At 37.3% G+C, this 20,857-nt stretch overlaps 1 protein-coding gene across 2 annotated transcripts; it reads left to right on the top strand.

Annotated features, from left to right (window-relative positions):
• The first annotated feature begins 3,044 nt into the window (after positions 1-3,044).
• LOC110111295 (mini-ribonuclease 3-like) lies at positions 3,045-16,138 on the top strand. Of its 2 annotated transcripts, XM_020843092.2 has the most exons (6): positions 3,051-3,430; positions 13,658-13,779; positions 14,373-14,462; positions 15,190-15,242; positions 15,525-15,627; positions 15,730-16,134. In XM_020843092.2, the coding sequence occupies exons 1-6, from the start codon at positions 3,202-3,204 to the stop codon at positions 15,847-15,849; spliced, it is 717 nt and encodes a 238-aa protein (XP_020698751.1). In that variant the 5' UTR covers positions 3,051-3,201; the 3' UTR covers positions 15,850-16,134. The 2 variants fall into 2 exon arrangements, with proteins under 2 accessions (XP_020698752.1, XP_020698751.1); XM_020843093.2 differs by lacking the exon at positions 14,373-14,462 and having other exon boundaries at positions 3,045-3,430; positions 15,730-16,138.
• Positions 16,139-20,857: the final 4,719 nt, after the last annotated feature.

The raw sequence follows: 20,857 nt of genomic DNA, 5'->3' as shown, positions 1-20,857 counted from the left end.
ATAATGAAAAAAGAATATATATATATATATATATCATTTATAAAATAAAAATAAAAAAAAAGGTTAGGAATGGGTTCAATTTATAGTACATCATTTATAGGTGAAAATTTTATTTTTGGTGTAGTAAGGATTTGGCTTAATTTGGCACAAATCTTGATGTATATTTATATTAAAAAATTTTAAAATTTAATTTAAGAGTTGTTGCGAACTAGAATATACGCTGCGGTAGACTTTATGAATTCGCGTCCGAGCGTTGCACGAATATTCAGTTCACAAAGAGTAAAGAGAATGAACACCAAGGTTTTTACGTGGAAAACCCAAAAGAGGGGAAAAACCACGGGGCCTCGCCTAGTTGTAAAGTTTCACTAGTATTTGTTTGAAGTACAAATATCGATTCATCTTACAAGTCAAGACGATCGATTTACAATCAGTTTTTCCCAAAGTTACAAAGTTCTGCAAATTCCCGGCGATTCTCGAAAATCCGGCAGAGTTCCGACGTCTTCAGGCGGCGGGAAGAACTCTGGCGGTGGAGGAGCTTCTTCCTTTTCCTCCTTCTTCTCTCTCTTCACTCGAGTCCCCCTTTGTGAAGAATGAGGGCTCTATTTATAGTTTTTCTGGGGTGGCGTGGCTCGTAAATAGGTGTGAGATTATGGGTGAATAGGGAGTGGTTCGAATGGACGGCCGATATTGAACCCTTCGATCGTGCACCGTTCGTTGGGCATTTGGAGTCCTTAATGATGTCGGAATTCGGCGATCTTGGGCTCGTTGGATTCTTCTCGTCGAGCCGTTTGATTCGAGTATAAGCTCGTCAAAATCGGAGACCGTTTGGTAACTCAAATTGCGGTTTGAACCTTCCAACTGCGCTTCGGGTCCTTAATTCGGACTCATTTGGACTCGGATTGAGTTGAATTTGGTGTCGTTGGGTTCGTATTTCCAAGACGCTCATTTTGACTGTAAGCTCGCTGAAATCGGAGTATTCGCCGCAGTAGAAAAATATAATATTTAACATCTTAACTTTGCACGAAAATCTGGCACGCAATCAGATAAGAGAGAGGGTGTAGCATTTACTAGAGACACCAAGATTTTTACGTGGAAAACCCTTGAAAAGGGGGAAAAACCACGGGGCCTATCCTAGTTTGAATGAATCCACTATTATTTGCAGTTGATTATAAATGAGACCCTTCCTTGGGGAAAGGCCTTAGCTTGATGTACATCTTATAGAGCACATTACTTAATGAGAATACAAAGAATCATTGCTTCTGTATTTGTTTGATCTGAAGGACTGTAGTTGGTGGGCAACATAAGTCGGAAGGACCAAAATCGGTGGACGACAGAGGTCGAAAGGACTGTAGTCGGTGGGCGACGTAAGTCAGAAGGACCGTAGTCGACAGGTGATGGAGGTCAGAAGGACTATAGTCGGTGGGCGACGTAAGTCAGGAAGAGCGTAGTCGGCGGGCGACGGAGGTCGGAAGGACTATAGTCGGTGGGCGACGTAAGTCAGAAAGATCGTAGTCGGCGGGAGATAGAGGTCCGTCAGAAGGACTGTAGTTGGTGGGTGACGTAAGTTAGAAGGATCGTAGTCGGCGGGTGACGGAGGTCGGAAGGACTGTAGTCGATGGGCGACGTAAGTCAGAAGGACCGTAGTCGGCGTGCGATAGAGGTTGGAAGGACTGTAGTCGGTGGACGACGTAAGTCAGAAGGACGATAGTCAGCGGGCGATGGAGGTCGAAAGGACTGTAGTTGGTGGGCGACGTAAGTCAAAATGATCGTAGTCGGTGGGCGACGGAGGTCGAAAGGACTGTAGTCGGTGGGCGACGTAAGTCAGAAGGACCATAGTCGGCGGGCGACGGAGGTCGAAAGGACTATAGTCGGTTGGCGATGTAAGTCAGAAGGACCGTAGTCAGTGGGCAACGGAGGTTGGAAGAACTGTAGTCGGTGGGTGATGTAAGTTAGAAGGATCGTAGTCGCCGGGCGACAGAGGTCAGAAGGACTATAGTCGGTGGGCGATGTAAGTCAGAAGGACCGTAGTCGGCGTGCGACGGAGGTTAGAAGGACTGTAGTCGGTGGGCAACGTAAGTTAGAAGAACCATAGTAGACGGACGACGGAGGTCGGAATAGCCGTAGTCTGATGACGAAGGTCAGAAAGATGGCGTAAGGTAGAAATCCAACAATGGACAAAAATCCAGCATTAGATAGATGTCTGGCGAAAGTCCGACAATTGACAGAAGTCTGATGTCAGGTAGAAACTTGGCGACGAGCGGAGGTCCGGCTTCGGTTAGAAGTTTGACGTTAGTTGGCGGGCGAGGAGAACTCCGGAGTTAGATGGTATTTGAGCAAAACTCTGACGTCACTTGGAGGTCGGGCGGAATTCCGGCGTCACTTAAAGGTCGGGCGGAATTCTGACAGTGGTCGAGGAGGAGTTTCTTCCCTCCTATTCTTCTTCTCTTCTCCTCCTCTTCCTTCTCTTGCTTGGCCCCCCTCAAGAGAAATGAGTGATGTATTCATAGATTTCTGGAGTGGCATGACCCGTAAATAGGTGAGAGATCAGGGATAAATGGGGAGTGGTTGGATGGACGACCAATATTGAATCCCTTGATCGTGTATCGTTCGTCATATATTTGAAGGTCTTAATGATGTTGGCATTTGGGGATCTTGAGCTCATTATATTTGTCTCGTCGAGCTGCTCAAATCGACTATAAGGACGTTATGTTTGGAAACCATTTGGTAACCCAAATTGCAGTTCGAACTTTCCAACAATGCTTTAGGTCTTCGATTCGGACTCATTTGAGCTCAGATCGAGATGATTTTTGTTTTGTTGGGTTTGTATTTCTGAGACGTTTAGTTCGACCGTAAGTTTGATGAAATCAGGTTCAGATGATCCCGAATTTAATTTTTGAAGTTTCTAACTTGATTTTTGCCTTGAGATTCGTGCCCGGTCAAGATAATTTTTTTGATGACCTATCACATATAAACACTTGAATGTATCTATAATTCATTACTCAAAGGTATGTACGTACATTAAGGGAACAAAATCTAAACTAGATAAGAACCGTACTTAGCGAACCGTTCCCTCCGAGCAGCGGCGCTGGTCAAATCTGAATTCGATAGCATAGAGCGGCTGAAGCTGTAGGATTAACGAGCAGGAGGAGCTTCTTCATCGCAGCAAGACGAGAAACACACGGCCGGCACCAGGGAAGGAGAATGGCGACGGTAGCAGCCACCACCGCCGCAACAATTCTCTCGAGGGGGCGGGTGAGGGCTTCGTGGGACACCAATCCGAGCCCGAAACCTCTCAAAATACCAAAATTCCCCAAGCCCTCTCCCTCCTTCCCCGCTCCGTCGCTCCCGGTGACCGCCGCCGTTGCAGAGAAGCCAAAGGAGCTTCACCTATCGGATTTCTTCAATTCCGGTCGAAATCGCGCCCAAATAGGTCTTGTTTGTTATCAATCCCTTTTCCTTTTGGCTCAATCTTCCTCTAATTTTTCGATCATTATAGCTTTGTTCTACTTTAGGGTTGTTTATACAGAGCAATTTTCTCTCATTTTCTTAATTCAAGTTCCGGATAAATAGCTTTGGACAGGGACGGTGAAGTAACATTGTTATCATTCTAGTCCCGAAACACTGAAGCACATAAACAGTCAAATAAACAAAGAGAGTTATGTTCCCCTAACGGAAAAACAATGGGGTTTAGTTGGACAATAAACTTCCATTATAAACATTAGAAATTAACATTTTGTTTTTGGAGAATTAAGAGCTTAGGTTCAAATATATTGAAAACCCAAAGAATTCACAGAAGGTGAGCCCAAAAGGAGAAAAAAATAGGAAAATTAAAATTGGCCAAAGCTCCTCGCCATAAAGCTTGAACAGAAAAAGAAAAATGTAGAAGGAAAAAGTTTTGAAGTGTCTTGGGGAAAAGGCAGGACTTGCAAAAAGAATACCCGAACAACTCAGGAAAAAAAAAAGATTTGAAGATCAAGAATCGTGTCACTAATCTCAAAAGTAGCAAAAGAATTTGAAACCAGCAAAATAGAGTGTGTAAATAGCCACAAGATTCAAGACCAATCTAAATTAAAAACATCTAGCAACCCCTATCACGCATATAATCTTCCCAATTAACTATAGAAATTACTTTCCCAATCAATTGCTAAAAAAGATTACTATCTCCTCATTCTAAGATCTATAATTCTCCCAATTTTGACTTGTCATTTTATATGTTGAATCAGTCAATCAGACATTCAGGATCCAAAAAAATAGCTTCATGAATTCTATAATTTCTCTCCTTCCAAATCTTGCTAATGAGGAGACCAACAATTAATGGATATAGCTTGCAAATTATAGGATTATTATTATTGCACCCTTTAACGTAGTGAATGACTTGCATAAAAGAGGCATACAAAAATGCAAAATGAAGAACGGCTACATGGGCGAAGTGCACTCAAAGAAAATGTGATTGTTGTGTTCCTTTGACTGTGAATGGAGAATGCAATGGTTTTGGACATTTATCCCTCTCTGAGTAGTTTTGAAACTATCAAGACAAGTTTTCCAATGAATACTTTATTAAACAAACCAACTTCTACCAATTAAAATTTTGAGTACTACAAAATAAATGGTTATTTGCATTAGTAGGTGAAAACAACCCTCACCCTTCCAGCAAAGTTTGTCTTCACCTTCGTCAATTAGAAATTTATTAATTTTATTTAGGCAATCATGAAAGTATTGTAAAGCCTCAAGCTGGCTCCGATGACCTTCAAAAATAATCTCAAGGAAAAGAGAATTAGGCAGTAAATTTAAAACAATGAGGGCCACATCTCCAATTAACTCCAGAATAGAGAAATCGCCAATCCAATTGTCAAAAAAGTGAGAAATACTCTTACCATAACCCAGGCATAGGAATGTTTCTTTTAAAAATATTAGCATAAGGCTTGAGAGCTTTCTAGTTGATAGAGGAGGTTTTGGGATAAGTCCTTAAAAAAAGCCGTAAGAGCATTTTCGCCAAGATGTGAGTTGAGAGTTATTTGTTAGGAATTTCAATCTCTTTTTCATTTTGCATGATGTGTTGAGGTAAGAAGGGGAAAAAGTAGCTTATTCCAAGGGATAATTTAGAATTTTATTATGACATCATTGTCACAGAGGAATTAACTAATCAAGCTATAAACTTTTTTGATAGTTGCATTATGAATATAAGTAGACTTATACCACTAAGTGAGATAATTGTTTTCAGAAGCATCCAGTAGAAAAAAGTTTGAAGTTTTTAATAGCAAAAGGATCCATCAAAATATCATGGGATGTTTTAGTCTGCACCAAAAAGATAAAATCTACAATATAAGTATTAAATAGGTTTTTGCACTCATTGATCCAACTATTTCCCCGAATATCTCATATTCTAAGATACTAGTGTTGCATGTGACATTGGAAATAAATTTAACATTTTATCCTCTTGCTATTAGAAATAGGGTACACTTGGTGACTGCTCCTAGGATTGATAAACATAGTTTGAAGATATTGGGGTAGATGTGCGGGGCTTGGATTTTGATTAGGTCATAAGTTGAGATCCATAGAGGAAAGACATTTCTAAGACTTAGAGCGGGGGGATATCTTCTTGAGGAACAAAGAAGGTCGGAGGTGTATTCATTTGATGTTGGCTACATCTCCTTCCCTAAGAAAACCATACTATAGAGAGTTTTTAATGGACCCCTAAATAAATTTAGGACAAGAATGAGCATCATGGGTGAAAGTATTGCAAGAGAAATAGGTTGAAGGCATCCTTCATACACATTGTATAGTTTTAGAGATGTAATGCATAGAGGATTGCAACAAAGAAGATAGTTTCACATGAAGGCATAATCTTGCAAATGTTACACTTGCCTTTGTGGTAGTAGGATTTCTCTATAGTGAGGGGAATCCATACTTGATTTTGCACCTTGGAAATTCCCCAAGGAGCCCAACAACATAAGGAAAATCAGGCAACTCAGGAATTTCTTCAAAATCATTTCCAATCAAGTTAAAATTCCAAGTCCACCTTTTGAGGATAAATGGTTTCCCATTGATAAACCGTAGTCCTCCAAACCATACAATATCAAGATCCACTTTTAGAAGAATTGAAATAAGGAGAAGCCATTAGGGAATGTAAGAAGTTCAAGAGTATCTTGAAGGTTTCATAATATTTTCATAGTGGCAAGAATAGATCCATAGTAAGGCTTCTTCTTTAAGTGAATTCCATGTCCTTGGCCTTAGCGTCCACATCCTCAGTAAAGAAGGAGATCTCATCACTGAAGTTTTGCATGAGTGTTAGTTTGAACTTGTAGGATTTGGCATTTTGAGAGTTTAAGATACCCTTCAAATTAAAATTTGGCCAAAATAATACATAGGTGTAACATACAAAACATAGGGAGGCATGGGAAAATATGATATGGCTTACATGTAGCATCAGAAGAGGGTAGAGAAGGGGGTTATGATTCAACCAATAGTGAGCCATCGACAGTAGAGAGAACTTATACAATTGTTTCTTGGACAATGGAGTTTTGTGAAGCTTAGGGTAGTGTGATAATGCAAAAGAGTAGTAGGCGGAGAATGAAGTCGAATCAAGTTCAATGGCCTTGGCTGGGGATAACTTAAGAAAAATTAGCAAGGGTAGAGGAAGGGGAGAGCAGCCACAAGAGGGAATATAATCCTAAGAGTGGGGCCTTTGGAGTTAACCTTATTTACAAATTTTGTCTCCCAAAAAATTTTATAGGATATTAAAAATTAGTTTTCTAGTAAGATGATAGATTGATTGTGACCATGTTGTGGTGGCTTGTGATGTGACATTCCTTGAGATGGAGCTGGAAGTTGTGGTGGATGAGGTTTGATAGATTTGAGCGTCGATGAGAGAGATCATGATTTTAACTAATTTTCTTTTCATTTTTTATTTGGAATGATGAAAGTCTTAGCTAAATTTTTTTTTATTTTTTTCTAGCAAAAGGGCATCCATTCTAGAATATCTCAATCTATAAATTCTCGTGTTTTATTCCTACCAGATAATATAAATAATTTGCATGATTAACAGATAAAGTCTCTCAACAATAAATTGAGAATGATTAGAACAACAATCTGAAACTTAAAACAAAAAAGCATTTACCTTCAAAAATAGGATTCATAGCAAGGCATATAGCATACTAACAACCATAAAATAAATGGTTGAGGCTTTCTAATTCCATTTTGCTTAACTCTCTATGTGATTGATTCTGTTATGATGGCTTTGTTGTATAATAATGTTGCTCACATAGTTCATATATGGATTCCTTTTTTTTTTTAACTTTGAATTTGATGCTCCCGTATACTTCCAATGAATGAGTATTGCAGTGTGTATTTCAATCAAGAAATGTATTATAATATTATTTTTTAGTGAGAAGTTATTGTGGTTTAGATATATGTGGAAATAGATAAATCTTGTTATGTAACATTCATATCGCTCGAACAAACTAATTAGATGCTTTTCAACTACCTAACATTGCACAAGGAATCCTGAATTTGATGTTTGTGGTCAATACTAGCACTATCATGGCATGATTTATGTTTTTTATTTTATTTATTTATTTCAGCACTCAACTTTCAATTAGACGTTGATATTTTGTGAGGTACGTAGCACAAAATTTTATGCTTTAGGAACAGCTGGTAGCTTGATGGGGACATCAGTTGGAAAGTCTACCGTCGACGTGGCCGTAGATCTACGGCCACGATTTACCCGATGTATTTCTGATTTTAGTATGATCATTTTATTTTGATGTATTTTTATTTCTGCATTTTTCCCTTTTTACCCTTGCTTGAGGGATTGAGTCTTGTAGCCCCTCGAGGGTATTTTAGTCTTTTATTTTATGTCATTGTATTAGGCTATTTATAGCCTTCTTCTTGTACTTTTGATGGTTAATGAATGGTAATGAAAATTTTCCTGCATTTTCTTCTTGGAGCTTTTGTGAGAGCTTGAGAGAGAGAGAGAGTTTGTGAATTTGGTGGAGCCTAGGAGAGGCCACCTGGCGTACCCAACAGTCCCCTGGTGGCTCTTGGTTTATCTCCCCTTCTCTATTTTCGTCTACCCACATCCACCGCCGACCACCCCTTCCACCAACAACCACTTCATAACCGCCCCTAGCCAAACCTCACCACCTCCCAAGATCCATCGCCCCCTCATCCCGTCGGCATCACCTTGACCGCCGGCTCCCCTTGTTGTTTTCCTCACCATCTTCCTCTACACCAATTGTTAGTCCCCTTATTGCTTCTCCACAAATTTCAAATTCTGAAATTCAAAGTGGAAGTTTCCAAATTTGCCCGCTGCCAAATTAGGAAAGTTTTCAATGAGATTTCAAATTTCAAATTTTGAATTTGGGCGGATTTGAGATTCTCATAATTAATTTGGCAAAGCGAATTAGGAAACACATAACTCCTTTTCCCTCACTCCCAATCTCCTCTACATGCCGCCGGCCCCCTTCATGGGCCCCTCTCCTTTAATGCTTCATTAAGGGGATTAATGTCATGCTATTTGAATTTCAAATCCTTTTAATTTCCCTCCAATTTTTATTAAATCTGAGAATAATTTCAGATTTGGAGTTTATCTCATTCTCTATTCCATCTAACCTAGCCTCCTCTAAACCCTAACCATCTCCCTTCCCCTTACCACCCGCCGGCCACCCTCTCCCACCATCCACTCCCTCTCTCTCTCGTCCCTTCCCCTTCTTAAGGTGTTTCTCCTTGTTGAGTTGAGGTGTATGATCGACTCGAAGCTTGAATCCTACTTCACATTCGATGGTCAAAGACTCGTGGATCTTCTCAACTTTCCCTCACCGGAGTGATTCAAACCCTTGACGGATCTCTTGAAATTCCAACCTCCCGTACTAGCCGTTGAAGGAACAACTATTGGAAGGTACGTGGTGATCTACGTCGTCTCTCCGAGAAGGTGATTTTCTTCCTTGACTCATTTACTTTCAAATTCTAATTTCTTTGAGAGAATTCGTTCAAAGCAAGAGATTGTGTCTACTTATTGCCATCCATTAGTATTCATAGGAATTGTTACTTCTTTGCTCCTAGACCTCATTGTTATAATTTGGTTATGTTGGAAGCTACTACTTATGCAATGTTTTAATTCTTCTAAGTGTTTTGATGTGGTTTAGTCTCTTTTGTGGCTTAGCCTAAGCGAAAGTAACCGTTTATTTGTTTTACGTTGTTGTTTTAATCGCTAATAACGAAAATCTGAAATTGTTCTTAAGTATTTTGTGCAAGTCTCCGATTTAGCATATAGTTCTACATCATAGCTCTAGCTCATGTGTTAACCTAGATATCATATTGAATTTGTGAAAGTGTGTGGTGGGATTTTCTCTTCTTTTTAATGGAGGTATGTAATTATGGTGATAAGTGGAGTATTTTGGAGAAGGGGAGTATAGTTTTGTTAAGATGACTTTGAGTTTGTGATGCGCCTTGGTATCAAAAACAACCCACGAACAGGATGAGCTCAGCACAAATAGATTTTATTGCTAGGAAAACAAATAACAAGAAATAAGATACAATTGATCATCAATTTGAGAGGATGATCGATCTCTCATAAGTCTCAAGACACTGCTAGAGACCAATCACCATGACACTAAGAAAAACAGAACTCTCACGAATAATAGCATAACCCTACTCTCTCATTTCTCTCTTCTTTAAAGCCTTGACAAACAACATCAGCCCCCAGGATCTCCAATTTAGTCCCCCCCCCCCAATCTTGCCTAAACCAGAATTCTACTTTAGGTAAGGGATCTCCTTCAATCAGCGGCCCCCTTCGCCATGCCAAAACAAGCTTCTCAATTTTAGTCATGGGCCCCATCAATCAGTCGCCCCTCCTCTTGCCTAATCCCTTCTTTCCCTTTCACGTCGTAGGCCCGATGCGCCTGATTTGATAGCTGGGCAAAACAGCTTGCCTGCGTCGACTGTAAAACAGGGGCCAACCCCAGTTCTGGGCCGGCTCAACCGGTCCTTCTTGAACCGGTCTATCAATACCCGGTTCCCAAAGAACCACCTCGTCCTCAAGGTCGAAGGCTGCAAACTGCTTTTGCATCCTATCATAAGGTTCCCATGTAGCATCATACTTGGGAAGGTCCTTCCATTTGATCAACACTTATTTTATTCCTCCCTGTCGTTCCCCTTGCAGCTCCATTGGATCTAGTACCACTTCCAAATCTTCAGTTAGTGTTGCTAGCAACAATGGGCTTGTTGTGTGATCCCTTATAGCTCTTTTCAATTTTGACTTGTGTAAAATCGGATGTATGGTCGAGGTCGACAATAGCTTTAACCGATATGCCACTGCTCCGATCCTCTCTTCTATCTCAAACAGGCCAAAGTATCGCGGGGCCAACTTCTCATTCCTTCTATTGGCCACGATCTGCTGTCAGTTGGGGTGAAGCCTCAAATACACCCTATCTCCTACCTGAAAGGCTGAAACTGGATGTTCTTTCTGTGCTCATCTACCTGTCTTTTCATAATTTGTTGGGCTCTCAATAGATGTCTTTTCAGTTCTTCTAATATCTTGTCTCTCTCTTCTAGGTATTATTCCATTGAAAAGACTGATGTGCTATTCTGCCCAAAGTGTACCAAGTGAGGTGGATTCCTGTCATACAATATTTTGAACGGAGTCATCTGGGATGCTGAATGGTACAAAGTGTTGTACCAATATTCTACCCATGCCATCCACTTAGCCCATAGTCGAGGTGTCTCTGAAGCAAAACATCTAAGGTATGTCTCCAAATTCCTATTGATTACCTTTGTCCGCCCATCAGTCTGAGAGTGGTAAGCGGTGCTCCTTCCTTTTCAACACAGTCCCCTATAACTTGAACAACTCCCTTCAAAAATGACTAAGGAGCACTTTGTCTCGATCGGACACTATAGATTCTGGTATTCCGTGCAATCTGGCCACCTCTCTAATAAAAACTAACGCTACCATGACAACTGTGCAAGGATATCTGAGAGGAATAAAATGAGCATATTTGTTGAGTATGTTCACCACCACCAAAATAACTGTAAACTCCTTCAATCAAGTTAGCCCATTTACGAAATTTATAGAGATCTTCTCCCATACCCTGTCTAGAAGGGCCAATTGTTGCAGTAGCCCCTTTGGAGCCATAGCCATATACTTGTTCCTCTAGCAAATCTCACACCTGGCCACCATCTCCTTCACATCCTTGTGCATCCCCTTCCAATATAATTCAGCAACCAATCTTTTTTATGTCTTTTGTACTACTGAGTGACTCCCAACCGTGCTTTCATGGAACTCCTGTAGTAAGTATGGGATATGAACGGAGGTTCATGGTAGCACAAACCTCCCTTAGTATAGAAGTCTCTCACCATCAACTGTATAGTCAGGATGGTTATTCCCATCCTTCAACAGATCCTCTTTAATTCTCCTAAGTTCCTTGTCCTGCGCACTTTCCTCCTTAATAGAACTCCCCCCAGCACCCCCCCCCCCCCCCAACACACACACACACATGGGTCCAAAATCAAACAGTATCGAAAGGGGTAACCCCTGAAGCTCCCCCCATACCTAGACAGGCATCAATTGCCTTATTTTCTTGTCCTGCCTGTACTGGATCTCAAAATCATAGCCCAGTAATTTTGACAGCCATCTATGATGCTCCCCGGTCACCATCCTCTGCTCCAATAAGTACTTCAAGCTCCGTTGATCTTTCTTGATGATGAAATGCTGACCCAGCAAGTAAGGTCATCATTTCTGAATGGCCAATACAATGGCTATCAATTCCTTCTCATAGACGGACTTCAATCTTGCTCTGACTATCAACACCTGTTTGTGAGTTTGCATGAGCACTGCTCCGAGCCCATATCCTGAGGCATCAGTCTCCACCACGAACATTTGGCTGAAATCGGGTAGTGCTAGGTTCGAAACCGTATTTATGGCAATTTTCAATCTCTTGAAGGCCTGAGTAGCTCTCTCCCCACAAAAAACTGTCGTCCTTCAACTGATTTGTCAGAGGCCAAGCAATGGTGTTGTATTCCCTTACAAACCTCCTCTAGATCCTATCAATCCTAGGAAACCCCTTAGTTTTCTCAAATTCCTAGTAGAGGCCACCTTAGCAGTGTACAAACAAGGCTTTGTTGGTGTAGGCTTGTCCTGCATTAATGAGAACCAAGGGGGGTTAGCTAGAACACATTTGCTATGGTGTATCACTATTGGAGGAGTTATATTAACAAAAAGTATTTGATTATTGTTTAGGGGGAGCTCTTTGTGAGTTTTAAGTAGGTTCAATGCGTGTTGTAATGGGTTTGGAGGTTCAATAGTGATTGTTCGCATAGTTGAAGAAGAGGGTATGATAAGATATCGTAGAAGAATGGCTTATTAGGAAGGCTTCATAAGTGGTGTGGTGGGAATTTTTGTGGGATTGCTATAGATTACTATAGGATTTTGATGAAGGAGCCAAAGCACGAAGAGGACTGAGAATTAACTGATTCAATTTATCATTCATTTTTTGAATCAGGTAGGCAAGGATAAAGTCAAATGGATGAGGGTAAATGTAATGTAGACTATGACTGTAGGAATTTGATGATGAACGGTGGTAAGTGCTTCTTGTAGAGTAAATTTGATTGATCGAAGAAAGATTAAACCTAGCATTTATAGCACAATTGATGGAGAGGAAGACAAAAAGAACTTCACATACACAACTTTGAGCTATCTACTTACGTAGATCGAACCTAAGGGGAACTTGGTTGACCTCACAAATAATCAAATTTTATTCATCAATGTTCAATCTAGATACTAGCCATTGTTCCCTATTTATATAAATAGGGTTAAATGGATAAAGTCAAATAATTTAAATCAAACTGAAAACCTCATTGGAATTTAAATCAAATTCTTACAAAAAATTCAAATTTAAAGCTAATTTTATCCATGGATGATAATTAAACCTAATATAATAAATCAACTAAAAACCATGAAAATTCAACCAAAAATAAAAACAGGATGAATTATCCTTTTTGACTCCTTGTAATTGGCTTTTGGCCAATTAGTTCAATTGGGCTTTTGTGAGCCTATTTGACCATATGAGTGGCCTATACTACATCATCTTTGTGAGTTCTTCAGGTTATCAAGTCTTACCTACATTCAATTGCTATCATCTTCAGAATTACCCATCTTTTTTTAGTTTTTTAGCTGATGAAGGTCTGATCTGCTTGCTTTTTTAATTATCTTTGATTTCCCCTTCTTCATTATTATGCTAACCTACATAAGGCCATGTCTTTCAAGATGTATTGTATCATAACTGCCTCCTTACTCGTAGCCCTTGCTGTCTGATCTGAAGTTTGAAACACAAAGATGCAATTTTATGTTTCGTTTGTGACAGTTTTTTTTGTGCTTCTTAAAACAGTTTTGTAATACAAAAATTAAAATTTTTATACTAAAAAACTGCTTTAAGAAGCAGTAAGAAAGCCATCCCAAATGAAGCCTTAGTCCAATATACATTTATTGGTGGTCGTAAGGGATCTGTTAGTTATTTTCATTAGTTAATATATGTTAATCGTTTATGCTATGAGAGCCATTCCATATGTTTTCTAGAGGATGCTTTATGCTTCATGTGTAATCTGCATTTATTTAGTTGTAAATTGGAATATAGTATCAGAATATTGATTAATTTCTTTTAAATAGGTGATTTGGATGAACAATATATGGGTTACGAGCGATGGCTGCCTCCTGCTCCCAAAGTGAAAAAACCACGCTCCATTTACAATGCAGCAAGTTTAGCATATATTGGAGATTGCATATATGAGGTAGAATTTCCTTCTATATGTGTTTAAAATTAGAATAAAAAAAACATTGATATCTTTTTTCAAAGAGAGTTACATCAGTAAATCTAAAATGCTTAGCTTAGATCTATTATGCAAAAATATGGAAGTTTGTTAGTTAAAAAATAGAGAAGTGCCTTAACATTACCTTGTAGTAGCAGAAACATATGGAGATTTAAAGGTATATTTATGTAAATACAATTAGACCGCCTATACTTTATGAATCAAAATGTTGGGAAATAAAGAAGTCATTGAAAATCAATTAGAATGTCTTATAAAAGAGAATGGTGCAATATTCGAATCTAGGACCTCTTAGTTACATAACCATGCTATCTACACTGCTTCGTTTTATTTTGTTAATGCTTTCCGACTTTAAATTCTGCTGCCTTATATAAATTCCTTGGACATTTTCTAAAATGCTATTTGTGTTTATATTGCATGAGTCCTTTTATTTAGATGATTTTCTTGAATCATCCAATCAGTCAGTCTTAATTATTTCTCATATATTTTATCTGACTGTGTGATACATATTTTCCAAACATTTGATACATTTGTTTCATCTGTGTTTAACTTTGCAGCTCTATGCTAGGAGGCACTTCTTGTTTCCCCCTCTAAGCATCAATGATTTCAATGAGCGTGTAATGAAAGTAGTGCGATGTGAATCACAGGTATCCACTTGTGTAAAATCAGAAGCTTTAGGCTTCGTTTGGGACCAAAAAATTTTTGTGCTAGAAAGCTGCTTTAAGAAGCAACAAGAAAGCCATCCCAAATGAAGCCTTAGTCATAGACATGTTATGTGTGTTAACTCTAGAACTTATTTTGGACGTTGCACGATCTTTTCTCTTAATACTGATTTTAGAACTTTATTTACTATGATAAGCGATATGGTCGGCATCTTACGCGATATAGGAGATGGGACTTATCAAGTCTGTAATTTGTGTTTTAAGCAACACTCAAGATAAATCGTTTTGTTTTTCTTTATTCTATTGAATACTTATTTAAGGAATCATTATCATTTTGAACCTCTTACCCTGAAATAGCTTCTCACCATTGTTAGCAATCCTCTCTTTTAATTTGCTTAAGTGTGATCTGTATCTGGTGCTGAACTTTGCTGATATTTCATGCACTGATAATTCCTCCTGATTCCTTTATCATTAGTTCCATCCTATATAGTATGATAGGTACTTTTCTAATAAAACACTGAAGCTGATATCAAACACATTAGCAGATACTCAGATAATCTATGAATGGAATTATTATATAATGCATGTATGAGTATATGACCTTATTCGGTTGAAACCTCGTTTCTTTTCGTTTGTGTCTCTGACACACCTGTATGCTATATGAATTCTCTCAGCATAATCCATGACCGCGGATATGTTTTCCATGTTCTAGGATTTGCTGTTGAAGAAGCTCCTTGCGGAGGATTACTTGACAGAAGAAGAAAGGTTAAACCAACGAATGCTCTTTACTAAGGCTTCGTTTGGGACGGTTTTTTTGTTGTTTTCTAAAACAACTTTATAGTACAAACATTATTTGAATTAGAAAATTTTATACTAAAAAGTCGTTTTAGGAAGCATAATGAAAGCTGTCCTAAACAAAGCCTAAGTTTTACAGTAAATGGTGGTTGATTGTGTAGTATATAGTATTTTGTTTTGGTTTATAGAATGTGGAAGTGGATTTTGTGTAGTAAATTTCCCTTGATCTCCTCTAATTATGCATTTGTACAGGGATGTGCTGCGCTGGGGTAAAAACAAAAGCAGCAACAAAACAAAAACTACTAAAAGGGTTGGTGTAGCCATTTACAACAGCGCATCATCTCTAGAAACACTAGTAAGTTGCAGTTACAATATCTTTGAATTGTATTGCCTGCCCAGCTGGGTTGCAAAACTAAGACTTACACTTCAATTTTCTATTTTCATTACTCTCCTTCAGATTGGATATCTCTACCTGACTGATGTTAAACGCCTGGAAGACCTAATGTATAAGCTAGGATTCTCTACTGATGCTTCTTCAAAAGATGTTGTGGATGAGCTACGTACAAATTTCATGTGATAAGCTGTTAGACCAGCCCAGGCGGAACCGAGGCGGAGACGTCCGTCGCTTTCGGTAGCCGACCGCATCGCAAGCACCAACCGGCTAATTTAGAAAGGATTTTTGAGAAAGTTTAGGAGAGTTTTTGAATGTAAGGTCTATTTAGAGATTTCTTTTTGATTTGTAACATTAAATACTTTGTTTTTCTAGGATTAGAGCATCTTGAATTAGTTGAAATTTGAGATCTCTTAGAATTAGGTTTTCTTTTGGGCTCTAGAGGCGTCTAGAGATTTGGGAGAGATCGATCCTCCTCTCGAATAGAGGATCAATTGTATCTTGTTATTTTCCGTTTCCCTTTCATCAAATAATACAAGTTATCTACTGTTTTTGGTGGATTTGTGCGGATTTTAGTGGGGAATTCTCGCTGTTTTTCAAAGATTGATAGGAAATACATGAGATCTACTAGTGTTTCCTATCAAAAGCTTGATATGTGACTCTAATTAAACTCCACTTGCACAGTTTTGCTAGTTGGATCCTCCTTTAAACTTCTGAACTAAGTGATTTTAGGTAAACTAGTGATGATGAAAACTATGGGAGCTTTCCAATTTGCACAACAGAGTCACAGAAGAAGCATAGAAGAGTAAATTGAATGGCACAGAAGATGAACAGCTCCTTGTTTCTTGCTTGGTAGCCTGGAGCTACTTGTTGCAGATCTTATGATGGACAAAGAAGGGAGATGCTCTACTTATGTTCATGGAGAATTATAAAATGTATGTGAGAACTGTTCCTTCCCAATATTGTCTAAGCTGTGTTAATTCAACTATTAGTTTGGAATTTGTTTCTTTCCATATTCATAGTTGTTTTTTATATTATAAATATTCTGTCAAAACTTTGCTTGAAATATCTGTTCGGAGGTTTGGCTCCCTTGTTTATTCATGAGATATCAAATGGGCTGGGCTGGGCTGGTCCATGAGCCTGCCCATAATTTGGGTCTTTGAAACTGAAACTTGAAAGCCTTTTCTGATGGAGAGATTATTACGTGCAGAGATCGGACATAAAGAATCGTTCGATTTTATCTCTATGAATAGTAAAAGCATAGTTACTATTCATTACTGTGCTTTTATTGTTCACCATTATGTTTTTACTATTCACAAAGACAACTGGACAATTCTGTGTCCAGTCTCCACACGTAATAATTTTTCGAGTGTCCCTAAACGCATATGAGCATAAGATGGCAAAACAATGCTAATGGATCAACCAATATTCATGTATTAAATATATTTAAATTTAATACTTTTAAGTTTATTTATATTATATGTTGATAAATCTATTGTTAGCTTAGAGGCCATTTGGAATCATTAATATTTATATTTTTAATTTTATTTTTGGTTTGCCAATTTTTTTTTTAAACATTTACATTCTAATATGAAACAAATATTTTTATGAATTTATTAGTTTCATACAACAATATTAAACTTTTATTCTACTATATGGCATGGGCCACTATTATTATTATTATTATTTTTAATAACATGATATACCAATATGCTAAATTTACTTATGAATTTAGTATTTTCATAAATAAAAAATAAAATAATAAGTTTATCTTGTTCATTCTTTTCAGCATATAATGTATTTGGAAAATGAAATATGAGAAAAATAAAATAAAATAATTAAATTTAAAATGAAATTATATGTACAAGCATGCTAAAAATAAAATAAGTAGATTAGTTGAAATGCATGATGCTAATGATAATTAACATTAATAAAGATTGACATAAAAATAAAAATATAGATTATCATTGAGAACATTTAATTTATAATGTAAGATGCAACTAAAGTTTGCTGAACATCTTAAAAAATAGTGATATAATATTTAATCAAAAAGTTGAGTATTTAATCAAATCAAGATAGAAATAGTCTAACACTACATAATCACAAAGCATCAAAAACTCTTTTAATCCTTAGATAAATAAGAGAACAACATATATATATAAGACAGAACTGTTGATGACTAAGGCTTCATTTGAGATAGCATTTGATTTTATTTGTTTTTACTATTTTTAAGAATTTTTTGTTCGTAAGAAAGAAATAAGAAATTCGTCACAAAGAAGACTATATTTTATTACGAGCATAACTTCAAAAAAATTTTGTAACACAAAAACAAAAGTGAGCCAATGTTTGCATGTGAGATGGATTAATACTAATATCAATGACACTGTTTGATGACCTAGATGACAGATCTTCCTTTTGTACCAACTATAAGATACTTATTTTCATAAATATGAAATAATCTATCTTTTCTATATCATGATCTTATAAAGTTATATTATCTACAATAAGTACTTACAATATATCATAATGCCTACAAATTATAAGGAGACACCTTGTTAAAAATTTCAAATTTTATTTTCAGATCTTCTAAGCTTCACAAAAATATTTCTTCCAGAAGAATGGTTAGAGTTTAAAAGATCTTCTTGCTTGTGGCTACATGTTTTCATGATAATTACATACAAGACATCTTGACTCTTTATGATAACAAAAAAAACCTAGCATCTTGGTATATCTACATGTTTTTTTAAGGCGTATCATTTCGGTCTCCTGCAAGGCGCTCTGCTAGGGTTTTCTCCCTAGCAGCCACGCTCGCCTTTCTCGTCTTTGACCTCTCTTATGGCCTCCTTGCTTTGGGATTTCTTTCTTCTGTCGGTCGTTTTGTTGCTTAGATGGCGCTCAATCGGCTAGATGATCGTGGTTTTCTTGATGGAATGAATTCTTTCCGCTTATTTCTTGAAGCCTTGTTGGGCTTCTTCATCCTTATGAATTTCCCGACTTCAAAGCAACGACTCATCGAGGGTTGTCGTGTTTGTGGATTTTCGAAGCTGAAATTTCAGCTCTTGGCAAACCTTTCGAATTTGATATCAAGGAGCTCCAAGCAAGTAATAAAGTTAAAGCTTCTATAATTTGATAAAATATGAGTCTATGGAGGTTGAATCTGATGGAGTGAGTGTGATCAATGCTTGAGATCGTTTTTATGTTTTATTTCCTTTGCCATATTTTGTAAGAAATAAAAACATATATTTTGTACTTATTGAAAGAAATGTGAATGAATATTTGTGTTATAATTGTGCCTTTTTTTAGTGGGATTGATATGCTGTCGAGCCTAGTGAATCTCTCAAAGCTGTTGAGCTGAGTTATCACATTGAATGTTGAAATGTAAGCAATTGAATGATATCCATTAAATATGCAAGTAATTAAATGATATCCTTCCCAAGCCTTACTCAATCACTATTTATTGCTAGTTTATTTTAAAACACTTTTTTTTTAGGGGGGGGGGGGATCTCCAATTCTGGGGATATACTTTTTCTATTTTAAGGATGCATAAAAGAAGTTAAGATGTGATGTTTAAGGGCAAGTGAGTATCTAAATAGAAAGGTTGAGTTGAAAGATTCCTATATTAGCATTTTTAAGAAAGAAAGAGGTATCAGACTTTTAATTTCATTGTATATTACTTTCCTTACGAGGGGAGACTTGTGATAAAAAATAAAGAATGCAACTTTGTTTAGCGTAGACGATTCAACTACCTAGGGGCCTTGGCTCTTTTACCGTGAGTAGTCTAGCTACTTACATGCTTTCCCTTGGTCAATATCACATTAATCCCTAAACTCAAGTTAGTCTACCTTTATAATGTTAACTATGTGCTCGTAAGTTAGGTTAAATTATCTTCCAACATTGCACTCGACACTTGCCTAAGTTTGAAGTTTGCCAACTTCAAGCCCATGTTCTCAAGCAAGACCAAGCTTTTATTCTGCATTTTTCTCTATTCTTTGTTATGTATTTCATTAAATACATCAAAAGAGGTGGGTTCCCCGAGTGTTACTAAGAAAAAAACAAGTTGCTTGAGTATCATTAAGGGAAGAGGTGAGTTCCATGAGCTATTGATGAGTTAAAATTGAGAAGTCCTTGGAATAAGATCCACTCGCCTCTTATGGCATCGAATCTGTTAGGTACCTAATAGGACTCACTGAATTTAAGGAAGCATTTTATTTAACTCAATTTTGCTTTGCATAATAAACATTTTTTATCTTACTTTTTCTCAATACATTGAAGGGTCGCAAGTGAAATAAAATTTTAATTAGAAAAATTAAAACATAGTGAAATCATCTCCTTTTCATGGATAAAAAGACTTTAAGTCATTTTGCTCCAAAATTTTGGCACCTCCTTTCTTGTGTGTATTTGTAGTTGGTAAAATCCAAATTTAACTTGCTTTCTAATAATGTAAGTGCTCACATGCTGAGCCTAATTTGCCAAGTGCTGATTGTCGAGTCACAAAGTTTCCCTAGCTTAGTGTCTTCTCTTTCACAATAAAGTTGTAGTATCTTGTCATCCTTCTATTCACCATCACTTGCCTCATTGATTCTTAGAATTAGAGTTCTTCCAAGAAGTTTAATAATGCCTCCATGCTATAAGTATCCAAAAATGCCCCTTTAGCCTTATATTTATTGAGTTTTGAGCACTACAAGAGAAGGTATATCTTAACCTTATAAATAATGGATATAAAATAACATGACAAAACAATTATATACGCATGGATGCAAGGGATATACTTTTTTACTTTAAAAGGGTATAAAAGGAGTTAAGATGTGATGTTTGAGGTTTGTCAAGTGAGTAGGATCATTTTTTGAGCAATTTGAGGTTATTTCCTGAAAGAAAAGGGCAAGTGAATATCTAAATATAAAGGGCGGGTTGCAAGAATCCTATATTAACTTTTTTTAAGAAAATAAAGATGTGCTAGCCTTTAAATTTCATTTTTTTAACTTATGCATTTTTGTTATTTTAGTGAAATTAAATGAATGTGATAAATTGACAAGTAAACTTCCTATTTAATCTGTTTAAATGGATTTTATTATTTATTTATGTTGACCTGCTAATGAAACAAAAAACTGCCTTCCAAAAAATTTACCTCGGAACTTAGTTCGTTAAAACTCCCTCGCCGAATAAGAAAAGCGAGTGTAGGCCGAGGCCGAATTTT

This window comes from Dendrobium catenatum, unplaced genomic scaffold, assembly GCF_001605985.2.
Source record: "Dendrobium catenatum unplaced genomic scaffold, ASM160598v2 fragScaff_scaffold_665, whole genome shotgun sequence".
NCBI lineage: Eukaryota > Viridiplantae > Streptophyta > Magnoliopsida > Asparagales > Orchidaceae > Dendrobium > Dendrobium catenatum.
This window is presented reverse-complemented; position numbering and strand designations above follow the sequence as displayed.